Source organism: Echinops telfairi, unplaced genomic scaffold (genome assembly GCF_000313985.2).
Source record: "Echinops telfairi isolate 266 unplaced genomic scaffold, ASM31398v2 ScPeMD7_7425;HRSCAF=8463, whole genome shotgun sequence".
NCBI lineage: Eukaryota > Metazoa > Chordata > Mammalia > Afrosoricida > Tenrecidae > Echinops > Echinops telfairi.
In genome coordinates, this window is record NW_022111325.1 from 3,158,627 (window position 1) to 3,181,296 (window position 22,670).

The following is a 22,670-nucleotide window of genomic DNA, read 5'->3' on the forward strand; positions in this document are numbered from 1 at the left end:
GGGGGGGGCTGCGTTCTTTAGGTTTAAAATTCTGTAGGGGCTGGGGAAAATATCTCTCTGAGAGATTGGGGGGTTCATCTACCCTCCGTGGCACCACAAAGTCAGGAGCCCCTGATGATCTGAAACCCTTCTGTATTTCCCTATTTTGAGCAGGATTCTCCTACGGAATCTTGGATCACAGCGTTCAGTACTGCGAGCTGGGCACCATCTAGTGCATCCGGTCTCATGGCAAAGGAGGCAGCTATTCATAGAGGCAATTAGCCACACATCCCACACCCTCCTCCTGTTCCTGACCTTCTTTTTACCTCTGTGGCTCCAACTGGACAGAAACAAATTACTGTGCCTCGGATGGCTGCTTGCAAACTTCGAAGGCCCTAGGCACTACACAGTGAACCAAGCGGTAGAGCAGGAGCTCTGAGCCTGTGATTCGGCCGATTAACTGGAGCATCCCCTGAAACCATGACCCACCCATCTCCAGACCAAGGAGCCTGGTCCCATTAGCTGTTTGGTTGTACATAAGCAGGCTCTGGAAAGAGGAACTTAATCCGGGCGTAGGACACGCAGGAAGTAAGGAAGGAGCTATCACACGGCGGCCGGCGTTGGTGCCATCACCCAGGGCTCAGAAAACACCCTGCTGGAAATGTGTGCCAAGTGGGTGGGGTGGAACTCAACTGCTTTCTCCTCCTCCCTCAGCTTTACCCTTCAGAGTGGCTGATAAAAACAGAATCGAAACCTAAGCATTCCTTCCTCCTTCCTGTCCCCTGGGGAGGGGAGAGAGGAATCAACGCCACATCTCATTAAGCTTTTACGAGCTCGGGCAGGCAGAGTGGGCCCCACCGGAGGCTGGTGGAGAGGGTGGGGGCAGCTGCAGGAAGGACTCCCCAGCTCTGGGGGAAGAGCTGCCCCAGACCTTGGAGGCCTGCTCGGTGGGAGATGAAATAAGGGGTTAACAACAGATGTGGAGGTAACAGCTGCATTTATTAAAGTGAAATCAAAAAGGGCAACAGGGACGATGGGGAGATGGGGGGATAACAGACAGTGGCAGAGAGAGGGCTGCAGACCCGTCAAAGTGGCCTGGAGGAGCTGGTGGAGGGGCCGGAGAAACAAATGGAGAAGACTGGGCTTTGCACCACAAGGCTCAAATAAGGAGCTCGTAAATGCACGTGGGAGGCCCACGGACGAGGAGCATGATTAGTGTGAACAGGGGAAATGAGAGCACTCTGTGAGCTCACAAAGATGACCGGTGGAAGCCATGGTGAATGAAGGCCACAGCGTGATCTGCAGCGTAGGGTGGGAGAGAGCATAAATACCCCAGTGAACCACATAGAGAATGGACAGACGGGGGCTGGGACTCGAGGCAGCGGAGGGCCATCCTGCCTATGCTGCCCTGGAGGCATCTGGTCACCCGGGCATCCTGAGGCAAAGGTGGCGGCAGCGGCAGCAGCAGCAGCAGCAGCAGCAGCGCACACACACGAAGTTGGGGAGTGCATGGGTGGGGAGCAGTGGCCTGGCTTCAGCAGGGCAGGGGCACCCGCTGATGTAGTGAGATGGAGGACTGGGGAGACTGGCCTTGGCTGTGGGGGTCTTTGGACAGAAGGCAGGCAGAGGGGGACTGGGGCCGTTGAGGCAGTGCCTAAAATACTGGCTGGCCACAACCGCAGGGGGCAGCAGTGGACACAGAGCAGCTTGGCCTTCTGGGGCCAGGGGATGGACCACAGGTCACTCACTCCCCACCTGGCTGTAAAACCCTGGTGTTTCTGGAAGTTTAAAGCCACACTGCCTTCCTCCAGGGCAAGGTCCACTTGAGCCAGCGCAGGAGATTTGAGCCAGTGCAGGAGATCCTGCCTGCCCGTGGCCACGGTGAAAACTCCCAGCTGGGGCTGCCAGGCCGCCCCGAGGGCGGCTGCGGCCTGAGCTGTGTGTGCACACAGAAGGTGAGGGCGAGTTTGTGTTAAGAAAAGCATCCGGGGAGCCAAGCAGGGCCTGGGTAGCACCCAAGGCTGCTCTCACTTCCACAGGAAATTCTTGTTGAGGAGGAAGATGAGAAGGTTGACGTTGACCTTGGCCTTGTTGAAGAGTTTCATGACAGCCACGCCCTCGTATTGAAGCTGCAGGAGGTCCTGGGAGGGGACAAAGGGGCTCAGGAATTGAAGGGCCCGAGGGGTGCTGGGAGGCGCAGCGGGTGACCCACAGGGGTGCTAAGTGCAGGCTTGGTGGTTCCGGTCTGTGGGAGACAGAAGAAGCTGCCTGCCCCCACAGACCAGCAGCCTCGGGACCGTGGGGAGCAGTCCGCAGGGTGGCTCGGAGCCAGGATCAGCTTGCTGGTGTGGGGTTGCTGTGGCCCAGCAAACACCAACATCTCGGAGCTTGATGTAGTCACCCAGTGACAGGGTAGGGCCGTAGCCCACACTCTCTCCTTCAGGAAGCAGTGGAACCCCACCCCACAGACGAGAAAACTGAGGCCAGGGCTCCAAGTCCCTCAAACAGCGGAAGAGGAAGGGCAGGGAGATTTGGACTTGAAAACACTGCTTCCCTACCACGTAGGCAGCTTCCTGGCTGCTTCAGGGTTGGGAGAGGATAAAATCAGGTCCCACACCAAGCCCCGGGTGCAGACAGGGCTCCACAGGGGGCTCCTGCCTCTGACCCTGGCCCCGCCAGCCCTCCACTAGCCTCCATGTCCTCAGTGGGGCCTGTCTGGGCGCGGGGACAGAGCGCTTGGGCGGAGCTTCTCTTTAGGAAGAGCCAGCCCTGGCCGGGTAGGGGTCAGAGCGGCTGTTGCCCAGGGAGGTGAGCTGGCCCACACGCTGCTGGCCCCTCACGCCCTCGAGGGCACATGGGCATGGCCCTCACCTGATAGTGAAGCTGAAACCGCTCCATGTCCACGCCCAGGAACTTGGCATTGACTTCGAACTTGCCCGCCTCATCCCCAGGAGTGATGTCAAAAATCACGTTTCTGAAGCTGTCAGGAACAGGAGTCACAGTGGGGACACGATGCTTCTCTCCAGGGCCACCCTCACATTCCCACCCTCTCCTCAGCCCGGCAGCCGTGGACGTCACGTAGAGCCCAGGTGTCCATTCTGTCACCCCCACCAGGCATGGCTCTGGGACTTCGCCCAGTCCCCCTGCTGGCCGACATACCTGGCCCACTGTTCTCCTCCAGGAAGCCATCCCAGAATCCTCTGCCTTGGGGCACTTGAAACCGTGCCAGACCCTGCCCGCAGCCCTGAACTTTCTGTCTGGGATGTTGTTTCCCCTATCATCCTAGCGGCTCCTTAAGGCGGGGACCATGTTTTCCCCCGACCTGGCGTCCTTCCCAGAGCTCCACCCCCAGGCTCGGACACAGGAAGGGCCTGACATCCTGTCCTCGGAAGGCAGGCACGTACTGAGAGGCCGGAAGATCTTCAATTTCCACCAAGACCCCCTTCTCCAGAAGCTGGGCGGCGGTGTAGTGAAGGCACGGCGGCTTCCGCCCTTTCCCAGCATTCCTGGTTTTTAAAAAAAAAGGCCCAGAGAATTCATCCCCAGACCAAAGACACTTGTTCTCTGTGGCTGGTGGGAACGTAGGAGCCGAAGGCGGGGAGCTGGGAGGGAGGCTCGAGACCGGAGCCAGGAAAGGGACAGGAGGGCCCTCGCATGGCTAGCAGGGTGGCCCAGGCCTGGCCTGGGTGGCGGGAGGCCGTACTTGGTGCTGGGGGCCAGGTGGCTGAGGCAGGCCCGGAGGTACTGGCTGTAGTAGTCGCCCTGCTCCTCGTAGAAGGTGGTCTTGGTGCTCAAGCCCTGGAACGTGGCCTGAAGCTGCAGCAGCTCTGCTTTCCGCCGTTGCCGGTGGCGACGCTGGTTGCGGATATCCTGGGGGGGGTGGGGGGGTTGGCGGGAGATGGACCAAAGAAGGGGTGAGCTGGCTCTGCCTGCTACTCACTGTGAGTCTAGATCTTCAGGAACAGAGAAAGGTGGGGGGTAGTTTTTCTTAGGAGGATGGTCACAAGCGTGTCACCCTCAGGTCCCCAACGGATATCCGGAGGTCCCCGGCCCGAGCAGCCCTGGCTTCAAGGTGCCTCAGCACCCAGAAGGAGCTACCAGAACAGTGCTGCTCTCTGGCTACTTTGAAGAGACCTTCCTTCTGGCGGGTGAAAGCTGTGGGCAGGCCCTGGCCAGGGTGCCCATTAGGCACACCCAAGATGCCGGGGCTGGGCCTCACCTTGGCCAGCTCGTCCACCAGGCCCTGGTAGCCGTTGGAGGCGCTGACCAACCCCAAGCCCTCCAGCCGGCGCAGGTTCCGCAGGACTCGCCGCTGCTTCTCGGCCAGAGGCAGGAGGGAGTGAGCGGTCAGGGAGCGGTGCCACCGCAGTGGCTCTGGGGTCTGGGCCTCGCAGGCCTGGCGCCGGCCCATCAGTCGCTTGTGGGCCACTTCCTGGGGACAGAGAGGCCGGAGGGGTTGACCAGGCCCTACACTCGGCCCCTCAGCCAGGCCGGCCCCGCGGCAGGGAGGGATGCAGGCCTCTCTCTTTCGGGGCAGCAGGCCAGCGACTCCTGGGGGGGGGGTGTGAGGCACATCCAGGGCCACATCACAGATGGGGACAGAAGGCCCTACGATCTGCACTGGGCAGGGAGTGGCCGAAGGAGCCGGGCTGACAGCACAGGGTTTGGGGAGGGGAGGTCACCGCCCTCTGTCCTGAGTCTGGGGCTTGTCTCTACTCGCTGCCCCCCGCCTTTCCCTGGAGAGTCCCCGGCTTGTCTTCACTCCAGCTGCTGGCTCCACTTGCCCTTGGCGCCCAGCTCACCACCTCCTCCTGCCTCTAGGCCTGTAAGTGGACCACTCCCTCTGCAGTGCTCAAGGTAGGTGCCCAGACTGCCTGCCGATGGGCACTCCCTCCCCAGCCCAGTGTGGAGGGAAGGCCAGGGGACCTCCAGAGCCCCCTCTGCTCTGCATGTGGGGAGCAGTGAGGGAGACAGAGGCAGGGCTGGGCCCCTCAGCCTCTGGGGGGCAGGTAGAGGCGGGGAGGGCCTCCCTCCATCACTGGGAGAGAAACAGAAGGGGAAGCAACATGCATTGATAAGACAGGGTAGGCGGGGCTGGCCTGGCAGCACTCACCTGCTCTCTGGAGACGGAGATAGACAGGACCTCCTGGAGGGAGTCCCCCGGATGGAACTGTAGGATGTCAGCCAGCATCTGCTTGGTGCTACAGGAGGACGGGGGTGAGTTGGGAGGGGCAGGGCCTGGCTGGACAGCGAGAGTAAGTGGACCCTGGCTGTATCCCAGCTGCCAAGGAGGCTCGGGAGAGAGATAAGAGACCCAGTGAGAGGGGTTTTGGGGGAACCAACCCTGGAGGGTGCTGATCATGCAGAAGCCCCCACAGCCCTGCAGACACCGTTTCCTCGGAGTTCTGTGTCCTCTGCTTCATGCCCCCTCCCCAAACTGGCTTCCTCTGAGTCCTCACCAGACCTTTCCCAACCAAGGTGTCCCTTCAGGTGCACCTGCTCAGCACCCCCGACACCCCCTCCCTCTTGGTGGCTCTCTGTAAGCCCTTGGGGTGGCAGGACCAAGGAGCACACACCCCGCCGGCTCTCGGGTCTATCGGTGCTGCAGGGAGGGCTTGCTCCTCCTGGAGCGGACCTCACCCACCTCAGCAGCAGGTTCTGGGCAGTGGTGTCATCAGCGCCTGTCTTCACCCCTTCAAACTTGTTGCTGAGGGTCAGGGACACTTCCAGCCTGCTCAGATCCTCGGTCCCATCTGCAGCTACGTTCTCCCCTGAGATTTAGAGAGAGGGAGAGAGACAGACACACACACACACACACACACACACACACACACACACACACACACACGGGATCACGGTAAATATTCCAGGCTTCTTCCCAGAAGGCCCCCCAGCCCCCCACCCTGCCCTCACCCCTGAGCACCTCAGAAAGTCTGTCTCCCACAGAGCTGTGTCCTGGGAATGGGCCTCCCCTGACCCCTCCGCCCTTGCTGTCCTGGCAGTGCCTGCACCTGAGCTTGGAGTACCCTGTGCCCTCTTGTGCCCACCATCTTCACCACACCTCCCTCTTCCTCCTCCCCACCTCCTTAGATCCTGAAATCCCTCCTCCCCAGAGAAACCGTTTGAGATGAGACAGCGTGCAGAATTGCTCAGCCCAGGCCAAGGGGCCCGTCCCCCTCCCATCCATCTCAAGCCTCTATCGCTTGCCCCTTTGGGCAACCAGGCCGGGTCCGCCTGTCCACCCTCTCCAGAGAGGACAAGACCCTGCGAGGGCACGCTAACAGGCTCTGCCCGCGAGCTGGCCCTCCCTCTTCTCCCCCACCGGCCCTAGCTGCCAGGGGGCACACACCAAGGAGGTCAGGGACCGAGGGCAGCTCCCCGAGGTCGTCCAGCAGCTCGTGCAGGGGGTCGTGGTGGTCAGGGGCGATCCAGTCCTGGTGCTCCAGCAACAACTGCGAGGAGGGCAAAGGAGGGTCTGAGGCGGCCACCGTGGACTCTCCCGCCCACCCCCCGCCCTCACCAGGCTGCAGCCCTCACCCTGTGTGTGCTGACCAGCTCCCCCACTGTGATGTACACCACGGGCCTGTCCAGAGCCACTGTGTCCGAGTATTCGTCCACTGCAAACCGCTCTTCTGGCTCCGGCACCTGGCAGGCCCGGCACAGGAACCTCCTGCCCCACAGGGAGCCGTGTGAGTACGCACAGCCCTGTTCTGGCCCCAGATCCCCGTCTCAGCTCTTGCCTTGCCTCTTGATCTCAACAGCTCACGAGCCAACTTCCACCAGCTCCGTGCACTCCTCCGGGTGGTCCCCCCAGCAACCTGCCCTCCAGTCGATGCCCCGCCCCTCGGTGGATTCTGAGAGAGGGACGCCAGGAGCCCAGACCTGAACTTGAGGTGCGTCTCCTCCAGGTAGCTGTTCAGGACCCGCAGGTGGCGGTTCTCCCCGGAGAAGGTCTTGCCGGCTGCCGCGTGCTGCAGGAGCTGAGCCACCGCCCCCAGTGCGTGGCGCTGTGGGGTAGCAAGGGCGCCGCCCGCTGCCATGGCCACAATGTCGAAGGCGTCAGGGGCCACCACGGCGGGGTTTAGGAATCGGTAGTACAGGAGGTTCCCTACGACCTGAGGGCAGAGGAGGCCACTCCAGAAGCGCCCTGGGGTTCGCCCTCTTGGCAGGGAGAGAGCCCTCATTTCACAGAGCAGAAAACAGACCCTGAGTAGGCTAGCGGCTCGTCCTAGTCACGCAGCAAGCTCGAGCAAGAGCTGGGACTAGAACCCAGATCTCTGACACGTCCAGGGTCGTCCTCTCTATTAGCACCGTTCCAGCTGCCACCTGAGGCCCTGCTGGTGCGGGATACTTACTCTCTTGGACTTCAACAGCACAGGGTCTCTGCCCTTCCCCTCAGTCGGGGAGCTGCAGGGGGAGGAGGGCCGAGGGGGAGGGGGGACAACACTTGCCTTGTAGACCTCGCTCTCGCGGGCGTCAGGGAACTTCTCCGACAACGCTGTCTTCAGGACCTTGGCCACGTACCGCATTCCGTACCTGGGGGCAAGGGGTGTGCTGTGGCTCTGTTCACCTGGCCACCAGAGCTGCAGTGCCTGCCTGCCTCGCCTTCCCCACGCTTGGCCACGCCGGGGCGGAGAGCAAGCAGTGGCCCTCCGCTGTCCACAGCCTGCTACCTTTGTCCCAAACTCTGGGGCCTGGTCCTGAGTCAGGACACAGGACCGGGGCCCTGCCCCACACCAAACTCTCACAGCACAGCCCGAGGGCCTCTTCTTTGGCCCCTTCCACTGCCCATCCGCCTTCTCCCACCAAGGTGTTTTAGCTTTTACCTCCGGTCCCTGACACCCACTGCCCCAAACCTTGTCCCAGGACAGCCCCGAGGGCTCTGTGGCTGCCGCCCCTGCCAGCGACCACCAAGCAGCTCCCAGGGCCCTGCTGTGGGCCAGACGCAGGAGGCAAACTGGTGAGCTGAGAGGAGGTGCCGCAAGCCCCAGCCCTGACCCCACACTAACCAGCCAGACCTTCCCATTCCTTCCCCTCTGCCAGGCCTAGGAAGTGCTTGGCCGAGGAACGCTTCTGGCCCGCCTTATCCCACAGGGCCTTGGAGGGCACCGGGATGGCCAGGAGCGGAGGAAGCAGTGGACACTGGCCGAGTGCTATTCAAATACTTGATACTTCCCCTTCTTTCTAGTGTTGATCGGCCGCCGCCAAAGGTACTAGAGACAGGTGCTTATGGCTAGCTCCTTGTGTCCTGTTCTTTGCTTGGTCTGGGGCCGCCTTCCCCAACCCCAATTGCAAAGCCTCAGACCGCTTCTCCGGACTGATTTGCAAAGCTGAGTATCAGTCTTGGGGTGGGGGGCTTCTCTCACCAGCACCCCTCCCCCAGCGGCCCTGACCACCAGGAGCGCTGGCTGGCGAGTGGAACCAGGTGATGGCCCCCTTGCTAGATTTCCATTCTTTTGAAAATCACTTGTTGGCTAAAGGCTAGGACTATTGGCACATCGTCAACCTTGAAGTGGGAGACCGGTCGGGTGGGGTGTAACGACGTGGGCAAGATATAGCAGATGACCCTTGGTTTCCTGGTCCGTGCAGTGGGGGCAGCACTGCCCAGGCCTTAGGTCCTGGCATTCTCGTGAGAACATCGTGACCGCAGCAGCAGCTGACCAGCTGCCCCCTCCGCATGCTGGTGCCGTCGCGCTCCCGCCCGGCAGCCAGCCCAGGGAAGGAGAGGGACCTAAGTGCTCTACCGGTCTGGTGCACGTTCATTTTTGGCTCTGTGGACCCAAGAGTGCTTATTTTCCCCCATCTGCTTTCAATCACGTGTCCTTGTGACCACGTGAGGGCTGCCTTCTCAGGCGCCAGTCATGTCCTTTGAGCTACGAACAGCCCAGCCTCAGCCAGGGGCTCCACTGCGTCCCCCGCCCCCGCCCGCCGAGTACGCACGGGATCTGGTCCACGGATGACATGATGGCCACAAGAAACTTCTCGGTCACAGCGAGGAGGTTGCGTATGGAGATGTCTAGTCGTCTCTGGACCTCGGGGTGGCTCAAGGCCTGCTCCGGGGTGACCTCATAGGGGAGGTGGCTGTGGGCCAGAGGGGACATCAGCCAGAGCCCTCTCCCACGGCGCCCCTTCCCAGGCCCATCCTTTAAACTCCCACTGCAGGCTCTGGTGCTCTAAGGGCAGCCCAGCCTCAGAGACCTGGAGATGGGGTGAAAGGGGAAGGGCTGGGGAGGCCAGAGGGAGGTGGGTGGGCACAGGAAAGCATGGGGAACCGGAAAGTTGTGGGAGGACCCCTCTGAGGCCCAGGAGGGACAGGGCCCGTGGCACCTAGCCTGTGGGGGGATGGGCAGGAGGGAAGACAGGCCCTATGGCCAAGAATCTGGCCCTACCCAGAGTGGCCCCAGACAGGCAGCCCTCCTGGGCAGCTCCATTTCACCCTCAGGGAGCAGGAGGTACCCTACTCTCGAAGGCCGGCCTCAGGAGCCTGGGGCCCCATGGGAGACGCACGGGGCCGCTACACTCAGGGCAGGTGGTTCACACTCAGGAGCCCCTCCACAGGAGGGAGGAGGGGCTGTCTACTGCCGCAAAGGCCTAGGCTCAGAAAACTGACGTGGGGTTTCCTATGAGCTGGGACTGGCCAGCCTGCTTCTCCCTCGATCTCATTTGCCTATTCATCTGTAAGCCTGAATATTCATCCATACACCGATCAATAAAGAGTGCTTATCCCCACTCCCGGTCATTCTGGCGTGTATCATTTGCAAGCACTGGCACCGCAGTGAGCACATTTGCACATTCATCTGTGCACAAGCATTCTTTCTGTGTTAAGCTCACCAGGTTTGGAGTCATCTCCAGCAGCTCTGTGTCCATTACCAGAGGGGGTCTAAAAGGCGACCCTATCTACTCCTATAGGCCTGATGCCATCTTTGCATAAATCAGCATGCTCATGTATATGCTACTTTCAAAGGACACCATGCCGTCCATCCGCAGTGGGGCCCCAGACCAAGCTGATCAAAGAGCAAGTGCGCTCCCCTGCCCCGTCTGCTCACCTGCGCTGGCCCGTCTGGGCCTCCGTCTGGTTGACCCAGCTCTTGTAGAGGTGGACAGGGTCTGTGTGGACGCTGAGGGTCTTGTCCTCCAGCATGTCCTGGATCACCTTGCCCAGGATCTCCCGCAGGGCACTCGGTCCCCGCCCGTTCCGGTAAAATCTCACCACCAGCCTCACCACTGTGGGGTTACCGGTCACCACGTCCTGGGGCTGCTCCACCTTCGACCTGTGGGCCAAGAGGTCATTGAAGCTGGTCTCCTGCCTCTGTGCAGGGTGACTGGCTGTTGCTTTTCCTCTGTGAGACGATGGGGGCAGCAGCCCACGCTGCGGGTCCCTCACTGCGGGTCCCTTACGGAATGCCCCGAGGTCCCCCCAGCTCAGCCTTGGTGCCAATGACACAACCCGCCCCTCCCATGCTGTTGTCCTGGGGATGTCCCACAGTCCCTCTGCAGGCCTTTCCTACCCTCAACCCCCCACAAACTGCCGTTTCTGAAGGAGCCAGCCTCGTCACCCCTTCGCCCACCCACCACCACCACCCCGTTGGAACCTACTTGATCTCCTCGCGGAGTGCTGCCTTGAACAGCTGGAGCAGGAGGTAAGCCTCGCGGCGATTGGAGGCGTAGTTGTACAGAGTGAATATCACCGACTCCATGAACTTGGTGGTTTTGTTCTGCGGCATCTGAAAGATCAGCTTGGCCAGGTAGATGGGCTGGGTCTGCAAGCAATGGGGAAGTCAGGGGCGGCAGGGACGTCATGCCGGGGGCTGGCGATCAGACAAAGAAAAAGGCTTTGCGGGGGCGGGGAGGGGTTGGGATGAAGAAAGCACTGTCACGCTTTCTCAGAATACTGGAAACATTCGGGAAAAACTGGGGAGGGCGTCATCTTTTTCTCCTTGGGGCAAGACCCAGGATGGCAGGAAAGGACACCCTGCCTGGGGGCAGAGGCACAGCCCTGAAAGCCGCTGGGTACCAGGCCCTCAGGGGTGGTGGACACCTCTCCTTCCAAAGACCTCGGCTCACCTGCAGCAGGTAGAAGAGGTGCTGGTAAGCTTCTAGCTTCTGCCGTTTCTCTTTGCTCAGCGACTTTAATCCCTTCTGCTTGTCCAGAACCATCAGCTCTGACAGCTGCTCCTTATTCTTCTTGGTCAGCTTCTTGCAGTGGGAGACCACCTCCTGCGAGGGGAGTGGGGGGGGGCAGGTGTTGTGCCAGCTCACAGCACAGAGCATATGTTCCAGAACGGACGCAGTGGGAGCCAGGGCTTTCCCCTGTTCAGGGACAGGTGCGAGCGGGAAGTTAAATGGTTCCGGGGTGAGGGAGGGCCCCCTGATGTCCTGAGAGTCCACCTAGGGGCAGTCCGTGGAGAGAGGCGGGCTGTCGGGCTGAAGCTTCGCGCCTACTGGCTTTTATGATTACTCCTCATTAGACTGTGCGGATGTGCGGGGGCAACACACTGTGGCAACAGCACACTGTGTCTCTGACGCCATTTCCCCATGGACCTGTCTTCGGACGTGCCCCTGGGATTCCCATGGGAACGGTCAGTGGAAAGCACTTCCCATTGTGTCCCTGCCTTTGGTCTGGTGGAGGTGGCACTCTTGTTAAAGTCACTTGGCTAAGGAGGAAACTGACAGGGAGGGGGCTCACAGGCCCACCCACGCCCCTTCCATCACGGAACTCGCAGAGCCGCCTGCCAGTCCTGTGGCCCGGGTTCTTTCTGCTACACACCTGTCACCAGCACACGGCCTACTAGGAGACAGAGGGCCATGGGGACAAGGACCTGAGCCAAGTGATAAAACCCACACATTGTTCAGGGATTTGATGAGTGGCCAGGGACACCTCTCCAGAGGTGGCAAGAGGTGGGCCCTCACCTGCAGGGTGATCCGGTTCTTCACCAGCAGGCCAATCTTGATGTCCATGAGGTTGAGGTCCTGCTCCAGCTGCTGGTTGGACCGGATCTTCCGGACCACCTCTTCCTGGAGCTTCAGCAGCTCGGCCTCCGCCGAGAAGTCCTGCTGGCTTTGATTCAGCAGGTGGGCGAATCTCCGAACCACGCTGAGAGGCGGGTGGGGTGCGTGGACTGGTGGAAGGAGAGGCAGTGCCAGGCTTAGGCAGGCGTTTGTCAGTGGCCCCCTCCCCAGTAGTCTCCCCTGCCACTGTTCTGATCAAGGACAGCAGGCCTTCTTCTGATGGATTCTGCTCCCCAACGGATGGCAGCATTCCAGCCAGCCCTGTCCCAGAACCCCACGTCTTATAACCAGGTGTAACCAGGTGTTCTCTCAGCTGCTGGTTGGCCCCAATGATGGGCCTATCCCAGTGGCGGCTACACCCAAGCCGGGGCCTCGCTTCACTGATGAGCCCCCAGGCCTCCCTGTTGCACGGTTTCCCTCCTCCTTCCCCGTTGCTGGGCCAATCTGCTGCTCATCCTTCATACCCAGCATGCTTCCACCCGTCGGAGCCTCCACTCAGCCCTGCCTGCCCCTCACACAGCACTCCTGCCTGGGTGGCTGCACCCAGGGGGCCCCACAGATAACAGAAGGTGGGGGTGGGTTTCAGAGCTTGACGGATGGTGCTTCCCTTGATTTTGCACTTGGTGTGTCGGCGAAGAGAAGCTACAGAGAGCGACAACAACAAAACTACTGTTCTGAATGCTTTCCGTACTCAAACAGCCCTGCAGCCCGGCCACTCAACCACTCCGCCGTCCTGAGGAGACTGGCACTGCTCGGAGCGCTTACGTAGCTTGCCCGAGGTGACTGGGGCGAGCAGTGGGCTCTGGGAGAACGACTAGAGGGAGGCCCTGTGCCTGCTGCCAACTGCCATCGCCGGTTCTGACTCGGGGCAGGCCCGCATGTGCCGCCGCCACCCCTCCCTCTGGCTGCTGGGTGGAGTGCCTGGTGGCGTATGCCGCCCAGGGACTTGCAGGCCCTGGCCCTCAAGGCTCTGAGCCCAGTGTGGACACCAAACAAAGAAGCTGCCGACTTACAATAACACAGCTAGGGCTGTGAAGGGCGGCGCTGGGCAGTGTGAGGGGCCAGGAGGGTCTTTGGGGCCCGAGTGGCCACCCTAACTCCACCTGGCGCCCAGAGAAAGGTTGCCCTGGAGTGAGGCCATGCTGACTGCCGGCAGTGGATGGAGGTGGACAGATGTGGGCTATGTGGGGAGGTGTTAGAAGTCATGCATGCCTGGGGCCCAGTGAGGAAGCCGGTGGGGGCTGGGAGGAGGACATTGGGGGGGCAGGGAGAGGCTGGACCGGAAAGCCCAAGAAGCTGTGGTTAGAGGATCGACCGACCGGGGCTTATCTTCCGTGCAGTGGGGAGCCAGTGCCCAGGTCTAAGGGACTAACCTGGCTGCGGCAGCGAGGGTGGGTCTCTGAGGGGTGAACGGCAGAATGAAATGCACAGGGTCTTCACAGAGTTTGTGGACAAATGGGGCGGGGTGAGAAGAGAGGTGCATTCCCCATGGACCTTTGGGAACCCACTTAGACAGCACGTGGGTGTCTCTAATCCTGATCACAACCCTACGAGACCTCATGGCCCGCCGATGAGAAAGCTGGAGGCTTGAGGAAGCTCAGGACCTCACTGGAGCCGCACAGTGGCTGGGCAGCGGGGGAGCCTGCGAGAGGCTAAGGGAGTCAAACACCATCTTCCAGAAAAACTATCAACTGAGGGAAAAGAAGGGAAAGGATGCAAGACCGGGGATGAGCCAACAGCAGCAAGAGCAGAAGAAAAAGGGTCCGTGGGAAAGAGGAGGAGCGAGAGGAGGAGGCGGGTGGGCTCCAGGGCCCCCGGGGAAGCCAGGAAGTCAGCCGGCGCCGCCCCACCGGGCAGAGCAGTGGGGAGAGAGAGAGAAGGAGGTGGAGGGAGCGGGCTCCTGAGCAGAACCTCCAACCTGAATCCAAGAGTGCCGCTCAGGCCCAGAGGGACCTGGAAGTCGGATACAGCAAGTGTGGACGGGACCAGCTTGTCACCGTCGCAGCAACGGCTGGCCTTCTGCGTTTTCTGGACAGGAACCCAGAGCCGTCTGGAAGGACCTTGCCAAGGCTTTGAACACATGCCCGGCACATTCAGGAAGTGGGGAGACGGAGCTCCCTCAGGTGTGCCCCCTCGCTTAACCCCTGGCAGCACAGGAAGGGCTCAGCTGGCCACACTCTCTCGGCTGCGGCTGTGTGGAGCTGCCCAGGCCAGCGCCAGGAGAAAGCAGACAGTGGGAATGCTGGGCGGAGGAGAACGCAGCTTCTGGTGCCTGGAGGTCACAGCAGGGAGATCTTCTAAGCCTCTAAGTACCGGAAACCCTGCTTCCAGGTGCAGGCATCTCTGCCCCGGTTAGCGCCCCTGTGGTGGCAGGGGACTTTGTTACAACCACTCCACAGTCCTGTAGCGGCAGCTTGGGACTTGGGCCCCTTACTGGTTGTGCAGCCCCAGGAAGGACATCTAGACCTGCCTGCCCTGCGGTGAGTCCTAACTCCCCTGTTAAACTGGCAGATCTCTACACACTCATTCACACACACACGGCAGATTGGGGACACCCGCGGCCGACGAGAGAAGTGGGCTCAGGAAGGCCAGGCAACCTCTTCAGCTATCAGCTTCAGGGAAGTGTGACCTGCAGGCTGACCGGTGCCGGCTGAGACCCAGCCAGCTCACTCACCCGGGCAGAGGTGGCCCGCCTGCTCACCTAATGTCCGGTAGTCATCCCGGACCCTCCTGGCTCGGAAAAAGGCCTGGATCTTTACAATAGCGCTGACCTGCCGGGGACACAGGAGGGGAAAGGTCAAAGGCTGCCCTTGCTCTGGTCTCAGGAGGGCAGGGCGGGTGTGGGGGAGCAGGGTGACCCTCACGTTCTTCCGGAAGTAGCGCAGACGCCTTCGGTATCGCCTCCGTGCTGCCCACATTCGGGCCCAGGCCTGAATCTGGGAGGACACAATACCTCTGAGCCTCGGCCCCAGGCTGCTCCACAGCTCCAGAGAGGGCAGGGACATCAGGAGAGACAGGGGCGCCCCCCGGGACCTACTGACCTTGATCACGGCACCCACGTTTGCTTTCAAATACTGCAGCCGCTCTAAGTAAGCCTTCCGCTGCCTGTGACCCCGCCAACGAGCCTGCACACAGCCAAGGACAAGAGAGAACCCACGCTGGTCCCCCTGGTGGCCCGAGGGGCTCTCCAGGGAAGTCGGAGGGGCAACTGTCCCGGTTCTCACAGAGCTTCCAACTTCATGGGGACACCAAACATCTGTGCCCTCTGCCACATGCCACCCCCTCACACATACACCCATAAAATCTCACACACACACCCCTCCTCACAGAAACAACCTAAGATACAGGCGGCGTAAGAGTAACAGGGCATTCACCTACTTGGCAACTTTATTCCCCCAAAATACATGCACACACACACACACACACACACACACACACACACACACAGAGCGTGGCCACAGAGCAGCCTGAGAGGCACATGGTTTCATGGATGGAGCACAGAGTTGGGTGCCCATCTCTGCCAGCAGCCGTCTGGGCCTCCCATCTGGATTGGTCAGCATTCAGGACCTGACTGGCGTGGCTTTCAGAAACGATTACTGTCTCGGGACACACGTGCGCTTCTGACTGGCACTCCCCCCGAGCTGAGGGCAAGTCGTCTCCGCTCTGGGTCATCTCTCCCTTTCTGTCTGTCTCCCAGGACCCTGGCCAAGGTCAACGCGCGGTCACCAGCAGAGAACGCTCCCTCTGACTCCATCTCCTCTCCCGCTGCTGGGGTGACCTTTTCAGAGTCCAGCCCGACCCACAGCCTGGGCGCTCGAGGCCCACGAGGTCTTCATTGAGGGCCCGTTCCCCGGTTGTACCCTGCACACCCCTCTGGTGTTGTCCGTGTCCCCGAGTCTAACATCAACTATATTCCAGTTCCTGCCAGGGGAGACGGGGCCTACTCACTGTGTGTCTCCTCCCGACCTAGCCCAGGGTTGAGTGCCATGCCTGGCAAGTACTAGCCATTCATGTTTATTAACAGCAGCAAAGTTGGCGTTTTGAACCCAGCAACCAAGGGAGAGAGATGGACCGCCGCCTGCGCCTTACAGATTTAACAATTCCACACTGGCCTGTGGGCCCACTGGCTTGGAATCAGCGGGCTGGAGGCAGTGGGCAGGTTTGGATGAATTGCCACCACTACTGTGAGACCCCCAGGTCCCGTCTCCCCTGGAGGTCTGCTTGTCTTCCTCCCCATAATCCCTGGCTTACACAGAGCCTCTGGCTGCCTTCCAAGTTGACTAGTGTCCAGTTACCTGACGGGAGGTCTAAGGCCACACTGGGCATCCACACATGGGAGGACTCAAAATAGAAAGAGCTGGCTGGACAGGAAAGAGAGAAGACTTCTTTGTGAAAGGGTCTTCCAGCCCTCTTCTGTCCAGCCACTGCCTCCTCTTCACCACTCCTCTCCTGCTCAGGAAGCCCTCCTGGTGCCCACATCTAATCCCTCTTACTGCAGTCCGCTCTTCTCTGAGGGCGGCTAAAGGCACATGGCTGCAGGTGGCACTTCGTCTGTGTTCTCACCTCCCTACCGTTCTAGACACGCTACCAACACGGCCTTCCTTAGCAAACCACCGCGGAGAATGCCGGCACACCCCGTTTTGCAGACGAGGATCTGCAGGGGCAGTGAGGAGACTGAAGGAGAGAGAGCGGGTAATTTGTCAAAGTCACCAGCCTGGGCAGTGGTAGACCTGGGATTCAGAGGCAGGTGGCCTGAGCAGAGCTCACGTCCTTAACCAAAGGTCACTACAACGTAGCCCAACAAAAAGACAGCCAGACGGAAGCCCGCTGACCCCAGGCCCCAGAAAGCCAGAGCCTGCCACCTGGATCGTGATGATCGCAGGGAGCCAGGCCCTTAGAAAGTGGGAGCGCTCAGCAAACGTCCGCCGGACCAGGAAGCCTCGGAGACGGGCCTGGAGCTGGATGATGAAGGGGACGTTGGCCTTCCAGAGCCGTTGGCGGTCATGGGCAGCCGTGACTTTGGTGACAGCCGACTGGAGGGACAGGGTGGGTCTGGTGGGTGAGAGTCTCTTTTGCAAGGACCCTCACCCAGGACTCCCTCTCTCGCACGGGTCCCTGCCGACCTGGATCTCCTCCCGGGTCAGGTGGGAGGTGTTGAGGTGGCAGCCCGGGGGTGGCTCCCAGGTCCCCTGGAAGGTCTGCAGATGGAAGTAGTAAGCAGTGCCGTCCTTCATGCTGTGCCGGACCCAGAGCCCTGTGTCCCCTACGCAGAAGGGAAGCAGGGAAGTGTCCGAGAGGGCAGGAGGGCAGGGCAGGCCTGGGGAGTTGTGGGGCAGGCCGCGTGGGGGTGGGAGCAGGGGATTCTGGTACCTGGACGCCGCTTCTTTGCCACGGTGTCTTCCAGGGCTCGCTGGTAGCCGGCGGCGCAGTCAGGAACCACTCCTCGGAGGGCCACGCTGGGGTTCCTCAGGACCCGCTCCGTCTGGGCCGCCTTGCCTTCCCTGATGGCCTGATTGATGGCAGCCACACCAAGAGCCACTGCAGGGCATCGGGAGAGAGGTGAGTGGCCTGGGCGACCCCTGGGGAGGTTTCAGGGGAGCAGAACCCTGTCAGGTGGAGGGGGTGTGTGCCTACATCCCAGGTGACCAGACAGAGGTGGAGACCCACAGCTGTGGTTGGAGGTGGGGTGGCAGCGAAGCAAGGACCCCTGCAGAAAGGCACGTGGGCCTGGGGGGAGATGACATTCACACTGCACAGAGGGCAGGGCCGGGCAGAGCCTCAGGGCGGCTTCTCAGCAGGAGCAGAGTCCAAGAAGTGGGGCGGCCGCTATCACTGGCGCCTCCCCATCACTCTTAGACCGACAGGTGGACAGAGGGACTCCAGGCACAGGGAAGTCACCCCAGCAGCGCCCCACTGTCTCGCTGCATTGTCCTCGAGCCCCTGCAACGCCTCCTCTCCCACCCTCAGACACTGCACCCTCACCACCTGATTGTGCCGGCTCCGGGGCAAGGGCCAGTGAGAGCCTCTGAGGATTCCCTGCCCAGCTGCCCGGTAGGGTCCAAGCAGCAGCCCTCCACTGATTCTGGCCTGCCTTCCCCCAGAGCCTGAAAGGGGAGCTGGTGATGGGGAGACCACCTGATGGCCGGGGGCTCCTGGAGAGCCCCCGCCCCCTCCCTCCCAGCCCCACTGGACCGGCGTACTTCTCTCAGCAGAGCTGGTGTCCTGGTTGGCTCTGGCCACTCCCTGGCGAATCTCCTCTAGCCACAGCACAGCTCCGGGGTCCCCTGTCACCTGACAGGTTGGGAGATGGGAAGAGAGACGATGCCAGGCTGTGCCTGGGGCTCCAGCCTAGCCATGCCTTGGGCAAAGCTGCAGGGAGACCCGGGGGGCGGCAGGGGCAGCGGCCTTTCCTCCCCTCTTCTTGGTCCTGTGCAGACTCACTCGGGCTTGTGGCTCTGAAGGCTCACCCTTCCCTGCCTTCAGGCTGTCCCACATGTCAACTCAGTCTGACGGCAGCATCCAGAGCTCACTGAGCTCTGTGCAGCCTTGAACCCTCAGAATCGACTGCCCTGCAGACCCTGCCCTCGGGCCTCAGCGAAGGCCCGGGACAGCGCCTCTACCTACCAACCCCCCCACTGCCCGTGCTCTCCCTCACCCCTTCTCCCTCCCATTCCTGCTCCAACTGCCCGGGCCTGCCACGGTCAGACTGATGCGGCTCGCCGGCCCCACGCTGCCCTCTGCCCATTCACAGCAGACTTCTTTGAGAAGGACGATCACACTCACCCTGTCATGCCACCGTCAACTACTGTCCAGACTGTGCCCATTAAACAAGGCTCCCCGGTCCCTCTCCCTCCAGCCCGGGGCAGCCACGGCCACTTCCCGGCTCCAAGCCTTGGCGGGGCCTGCTCTAGGTATGCCATGGGCATGGGGGTCACGCGCTAGTTGTCTTTCTGCGTCTGGCTACTTCCCCTCACACACCGTTTCTAAGGCTCATCGTGTCCCAGGACAGCATTTCATGGAGCTCGGACTGTGTGCCGGGATCTCTGCACGGCGCAGACGGCCATGCGTCTGACTGCTAACGAACAGCGCAGTGGCTCCAGCCTACCCAGAGGCTCCTTCAGTCATGGAGGCAGGGGCGGGGGGCCAGGGCACAGTACTGGAGAGCTGAGAGAACAGAGCCATGCCGGGCTATGCTCCAGGCCACGTGGTCAGGGTGTGTTAGAGTAGGAAGTCCGGTCCGGGCTCCTGGGTCCAAGCCCTGTGCTCTTTCCAGATTCAAGGCCCCGCTGGCACCCAGAGCTCAGGCCTGCTCGTGAGCCTGGTCTGACCTGGCCCCTAAGCCCACTGACCCCCGACCCAGGAAGGAACTGTGCCCTGAAGACTGGCAGCACAGTCACTGCCCACAGAGGCGTTCTCCTCCTCTGGTGGCCAACGTAGCTGGTGTGAGCCTCACCTGGGCCTTCTGCCTTCTGGCTGCCACGAGCAGGTGGTGGTACCGTGGGGCGGCAGGGAGGCTGATCTCGGCCAAGCCAGCTGCAGGCAGCAGCAGGGCAGTAAGTGTCTTCTGGGGGCTGCCATGGTCCAGGGCCTCGTTGATGAGGCTGACTGCGAGGACCCCTGTGAAGGGATCAAGGTGGGCAGGGGCCCTCAGGCTTCTGGCTGAGGGACAGGGCCGTTGGGTGGGGTCCGTGGCTCCACTCACGATCGGTCTCTTCCTGGACCTGGGCGTTGACCTGGCTCAAGGTGGTCTGCAGGTCATTCCAACTCAGGAAGGCCCCGTCCACACCACGCTCCTGCCGCAGCCTCACCAGCGCCTCGAAGTAACTGGGATGGTGGGGTGGGGGGCAGCCAGATGATGTCTCTCGGCCTCCAGAGCACCTCGCCTCTCAGTGGGGGCTCCCAAGGCTCAGTCCTCTGCCCCTCGACGCTCTCACCCTACTCGATCGCCCAAGCTGAACGACCCCCCCGCATGCCTCCAGTCTGCTCCCAGCTCCCCCATAGTTATGTCTAACAAGCGCTCCAGGCTCGCATCGCATACCTGAATCCTGACTCCCTCCACCCGGCCCGCGACTCCCAGACTTTGTGGTCTCAGGAAACCTTTGGTCCAACCTCTGGGACCCACAACCTGGGGGTCATGCCTTGTCCCACTCTCGCTCACACCTTACCCCCACGACGTGACCAGATCCCCGCCCCCCCCAGTCAGCTCTGCCCTGCCCAGGCCAACGCTGATCTAGCCAAACCTATGCCAACCGCAGCTCTCCGCATCACCTCCACCGCCACCGCCCAAGACCTTGCCCACCAGCTCCCTCTAGAGCCGGCTCTCGGCACGGCGCTCAGCGAGATCCTGCTGAAAGTAGGTCAGACCAGCTCCCTCCGTGCTCAAACCTCCTGTGGCTCCTTCTTCACGTGAAGCCAGAGGCCCGCTGCTCCTGCACGCCCGTCTGTGTGCCGCCACCCCCGGCCTCCCGGTGTTCTTCCAGTGCACCGGGTCTAAGGGCCTCTGCCCCCACTCATGCCCTGTAGTTCCCTTCACCATGACCCCCTGACCAAAGAGGCCACCCACAACCCCAGGAAAACACCAAAGTCACCCCACAGGTCCCCACCCTTGGCCCCTCGGTCTGGCTAGATTCTCTCCACAGCTCGTCTCTCTCAGTCTGGCATGTCCGTGACCCTGTGCCCCCAACAGCACGTGTGGTCTGGGGGAGTAGGGCACTGCTTTGTGTCCGGCACTGCGGTGAGGCAGCAGAGGAAGGCAGATGGCTGTGGCCCAGCCACTCCCCGAAGAAACCAGGCCAAGGGGCCGGGAGGGGTGGGCACGGGGGATGCAGAGGCTCCTCTCTAAGCAGGCATCTTGGGCTCCACCCACTGCCACCCCCAAACCGAGCTCACCGCCGAGCATTCTCCGCTTCCACCTCGGCCAGGCCTGTGGCGGGGTTCACCAGGCTGCTCCAGAAGCCGCCAGCATCCCCAGCCTCCAAGGCCCGGTTAATCAGGACCACCGCCGACAGCATCTCCACGGCTACAAAGAGCTCCTCCTGGCACAGCTCCTAGAGCACGCAGGGGCGGTGCCCAGGCGAGTGGTAGAGGGCTTGGGGCCTGCCCTCCACCCAGAACCAACTCCAGCCTCTCAGTCTCCATCCCCAATGGCCTGGCTCAGTCACGGGGAGACCCCAACTTTACACTTGGGAGGACAGCAGCTGTGCTGTATGAGTGGCACACTCGCACACATGCCATCACTGCACATCTACCGGAAGCCAGGGAGGCAGGTACCATTAATAGCCACTGCGCAGATGAGGGAACACGCCGGGCAAGTAATGGGAACGGTGGAGGCTGCCTGACCCCAGAGCCCAGACCTAACTGACCAGTTCTACTGTCTCCCTTCCCCTCCTGACTACACGCAGACAAAGGAGTCACCCCCATGCTGGACCCAACAACAGCCTGGCCCACTCCCCGCCCAGCTTGGCTCCTCCTTCTGCTCATGCTGTTCCTGCTGCCCGGCTGGTTGCCGTCCCAGCAGCTGAGACTCACACACACACACTGCCTCTAGGCCAGTCCTGGGCTTAGCAGCTGGGTAGCTCACTTAGCCCTGCCAACAACTCCGTCAGCAGCGGAGTGACGGACCCTACGTTGTGTGTGCAGAGACTGAGGGTTGGAGGAGGTACATGACTCCCCAGGGGTTGGCCAAGCTGGACTTCAACTCGGGCCTGGCTCTAACGCTCACCCCCTCAGCCCGGGAGCATCCCTTCTCTGGGCTTCTGTGACGCCTCCTGGCTCTGCAGCGACTGAGCTGTGGACGCCCGCTCTCCCTGAGCACACGCTCCTTGGAGCAACGCTCTGTGATGCCTCTTCCAGGAAGCCTTCCCAGGAGGCCCTCTGCTCAGCTCCCTCCAGCTCCGGCATCTGAGGATCTTCCCTGGTCATCTCCCTCCCCCTCCCTGTGTCTGTCTGGGTCCCGGGGTTGCTCCGATTCCTCCGGCTGACCCACTCGAGAGCTCTCTGAGGGAGAGGCTGTGGGGACTGAGGGGAGGGGGCAGTCAGGGGTCCTGCGCCATTTGGGCTGCAGGCACTGGCCCCGCCGGCTGTCTGTGCTGGCAAGTGACTGAGCCTCCAGGCCCCGGCCTCCTCACCTCTGGAGTGGATGCCACATTAGGTAGCAATAAAGAGGGCGTGCATACGCCACCCCCACGGTCCATTCTCACCCAAGGCCTTATGCCATCCTTCTCCTACAGAACGGCAAGTAGCACCCCCGGGCATAACCCCCACTGCACTGCCAAGTCCCCCCACCTAGGGAAGGCAGTGCTGAAACAAGGGTAGTGGTTATTGCCCGTTCAGGGAAGAAAGGAGCGTAGCCCCCGTTGCCCCCTCCCCGCCTCAGAAGGTGCCCTGGACTGACTGCCCACCACACTGTTGGGAAGCCTGAGAGCTGGACCCCTCCTCCTGGGGGCTTACCCCCTGCTGCTGCCGCTGGAGTACTGCCAGTTCTTGCTGGTACAGAGCTGAAGCAAAGGGGTACACTGGGGGCAGCTGGGCTTCAGGACACATCAGCTCCTTCACAGTGCCCGCCGCCACGCCCCGCAGGATGGCTCCGTTGATCCTCTGCACGGCCTGGAGCACTGCAGGGAGGAGGGGAGGCTGACCGGCCGAGGCGCAGAGCTACTTTTACTCTGCTGGGGACCGCCGGG

The 22,670-nt window shown here is 61.6% G+C and overlaps 1 protein-coding gene and 1 long non-coding RNA gene across 2 annotated transcripts in view; one reads left to right on the plus strand and one right to left on the minus strand.

The window, feature by feature from the left end:
* Positions 1-959: 959 nt before the first annotated feature.
* IQGAP3 (IQ motif containing GTPase activating protein 3) overlaps positions 960-22,670 on the minus strand; it is a 35,770-nt gene continuing 14,059 nt past the window's right edge. Inside the window, exons 12-38 of the mRNA XM_004714764.3 lie at positions 22,438-22,601; positions 20,878-21,035; positions 19,691-19,812; positions 19,442-19,605; positions 18,189-18,279; positions 17,359-17,526; positions 17,112-17,251; positions 16,851-17,021; positions 15,030-15,113; positions 14,853-14,924; positions 14,690-14,759; positions 11,890-12,098; positions 11,044-11,196; positions 10,576-10,739; positions 10,026-10,250; positions 8,920-9,060; positions 7,431-7,515; positions 6,862-7,094; positions 6,517-6,649; positions 6,329-6,431; positions 5,624-5,750; positions 5,093-5,180; positions 4,199-4,411; positions 3,683-3,849; positions 3,384-3,485; positions 2,851-2,959; positions 960-2,120 (exon numbers count right to left, since the gene is read on the minus strand). Of these exons, the coding sequence (XP_004714821.2) occupies positions 2,007-2,120; positions 2,851-2,959; positions 3,384-3,485; positions 3,683-3,849; positions 4,199-4,411; positions 5,093-5,180; positions 5,624-5,750; positions 6,329-6,431; positions 6,517-6,649; positions 6,862-7,094; positions 7,431-7,515; positions 8,920-9,060; positions 10,026-10,250; positions 10,576-10,739; positions 11,044-11,196; positions 11,890-12,098; positions 14,690-14,759; positions 14,853-14,924; positions 15,030-15,113; positions 16,851-17,021; positions 17,112-17,251; positions 17,359-17,526; positions 18,189-18,279; positions 19,442-19,605; positions 19,691-19,812; positions 20,878-21,035; positions 22,438-22,601 (3,770 nt within the window). The 3' untranslated portion in view covers positions 960-2,006. The remainder of the gene's footprint in view (positions 2,121-2,850; positions 2,960-3,383; positions 3,486-3,682; positions 3,850-4,198; positions 4,412-5,092; positions 5,181-5,623; positions 5,751-6,328; positions 6,432-6,516; positions 6,650-6,861; positions 7,095-7,430; positions 7,516-8,919; positions 9,061-10,025; positions 10,251-10,575; positions 10,740-11,043; positions 11,197-11,889; positions 12,099-14,689; positions 14,760-14,852; positions 14,925-15,029; positions 15,114-16,850; positions 17,022-17,111; positions 17,252-17,358; positions 17,527-18,188; positions 18,280-19,441; positions 19,606-19,690; positions 19,813-20,877; positions 21,036-22,437; positions 22,602-22,670) is intronic.
* On the plus strand, positions 4,634-9,708 carry LOC123522622. The gene is made up of 2 exons (XR_006680860.1): positions 4,634-6,872; positions 7,846-9,708. It is a non-coding gene; the product is annotated as an uncharacterized LOC123522622 (long non-coding RNA).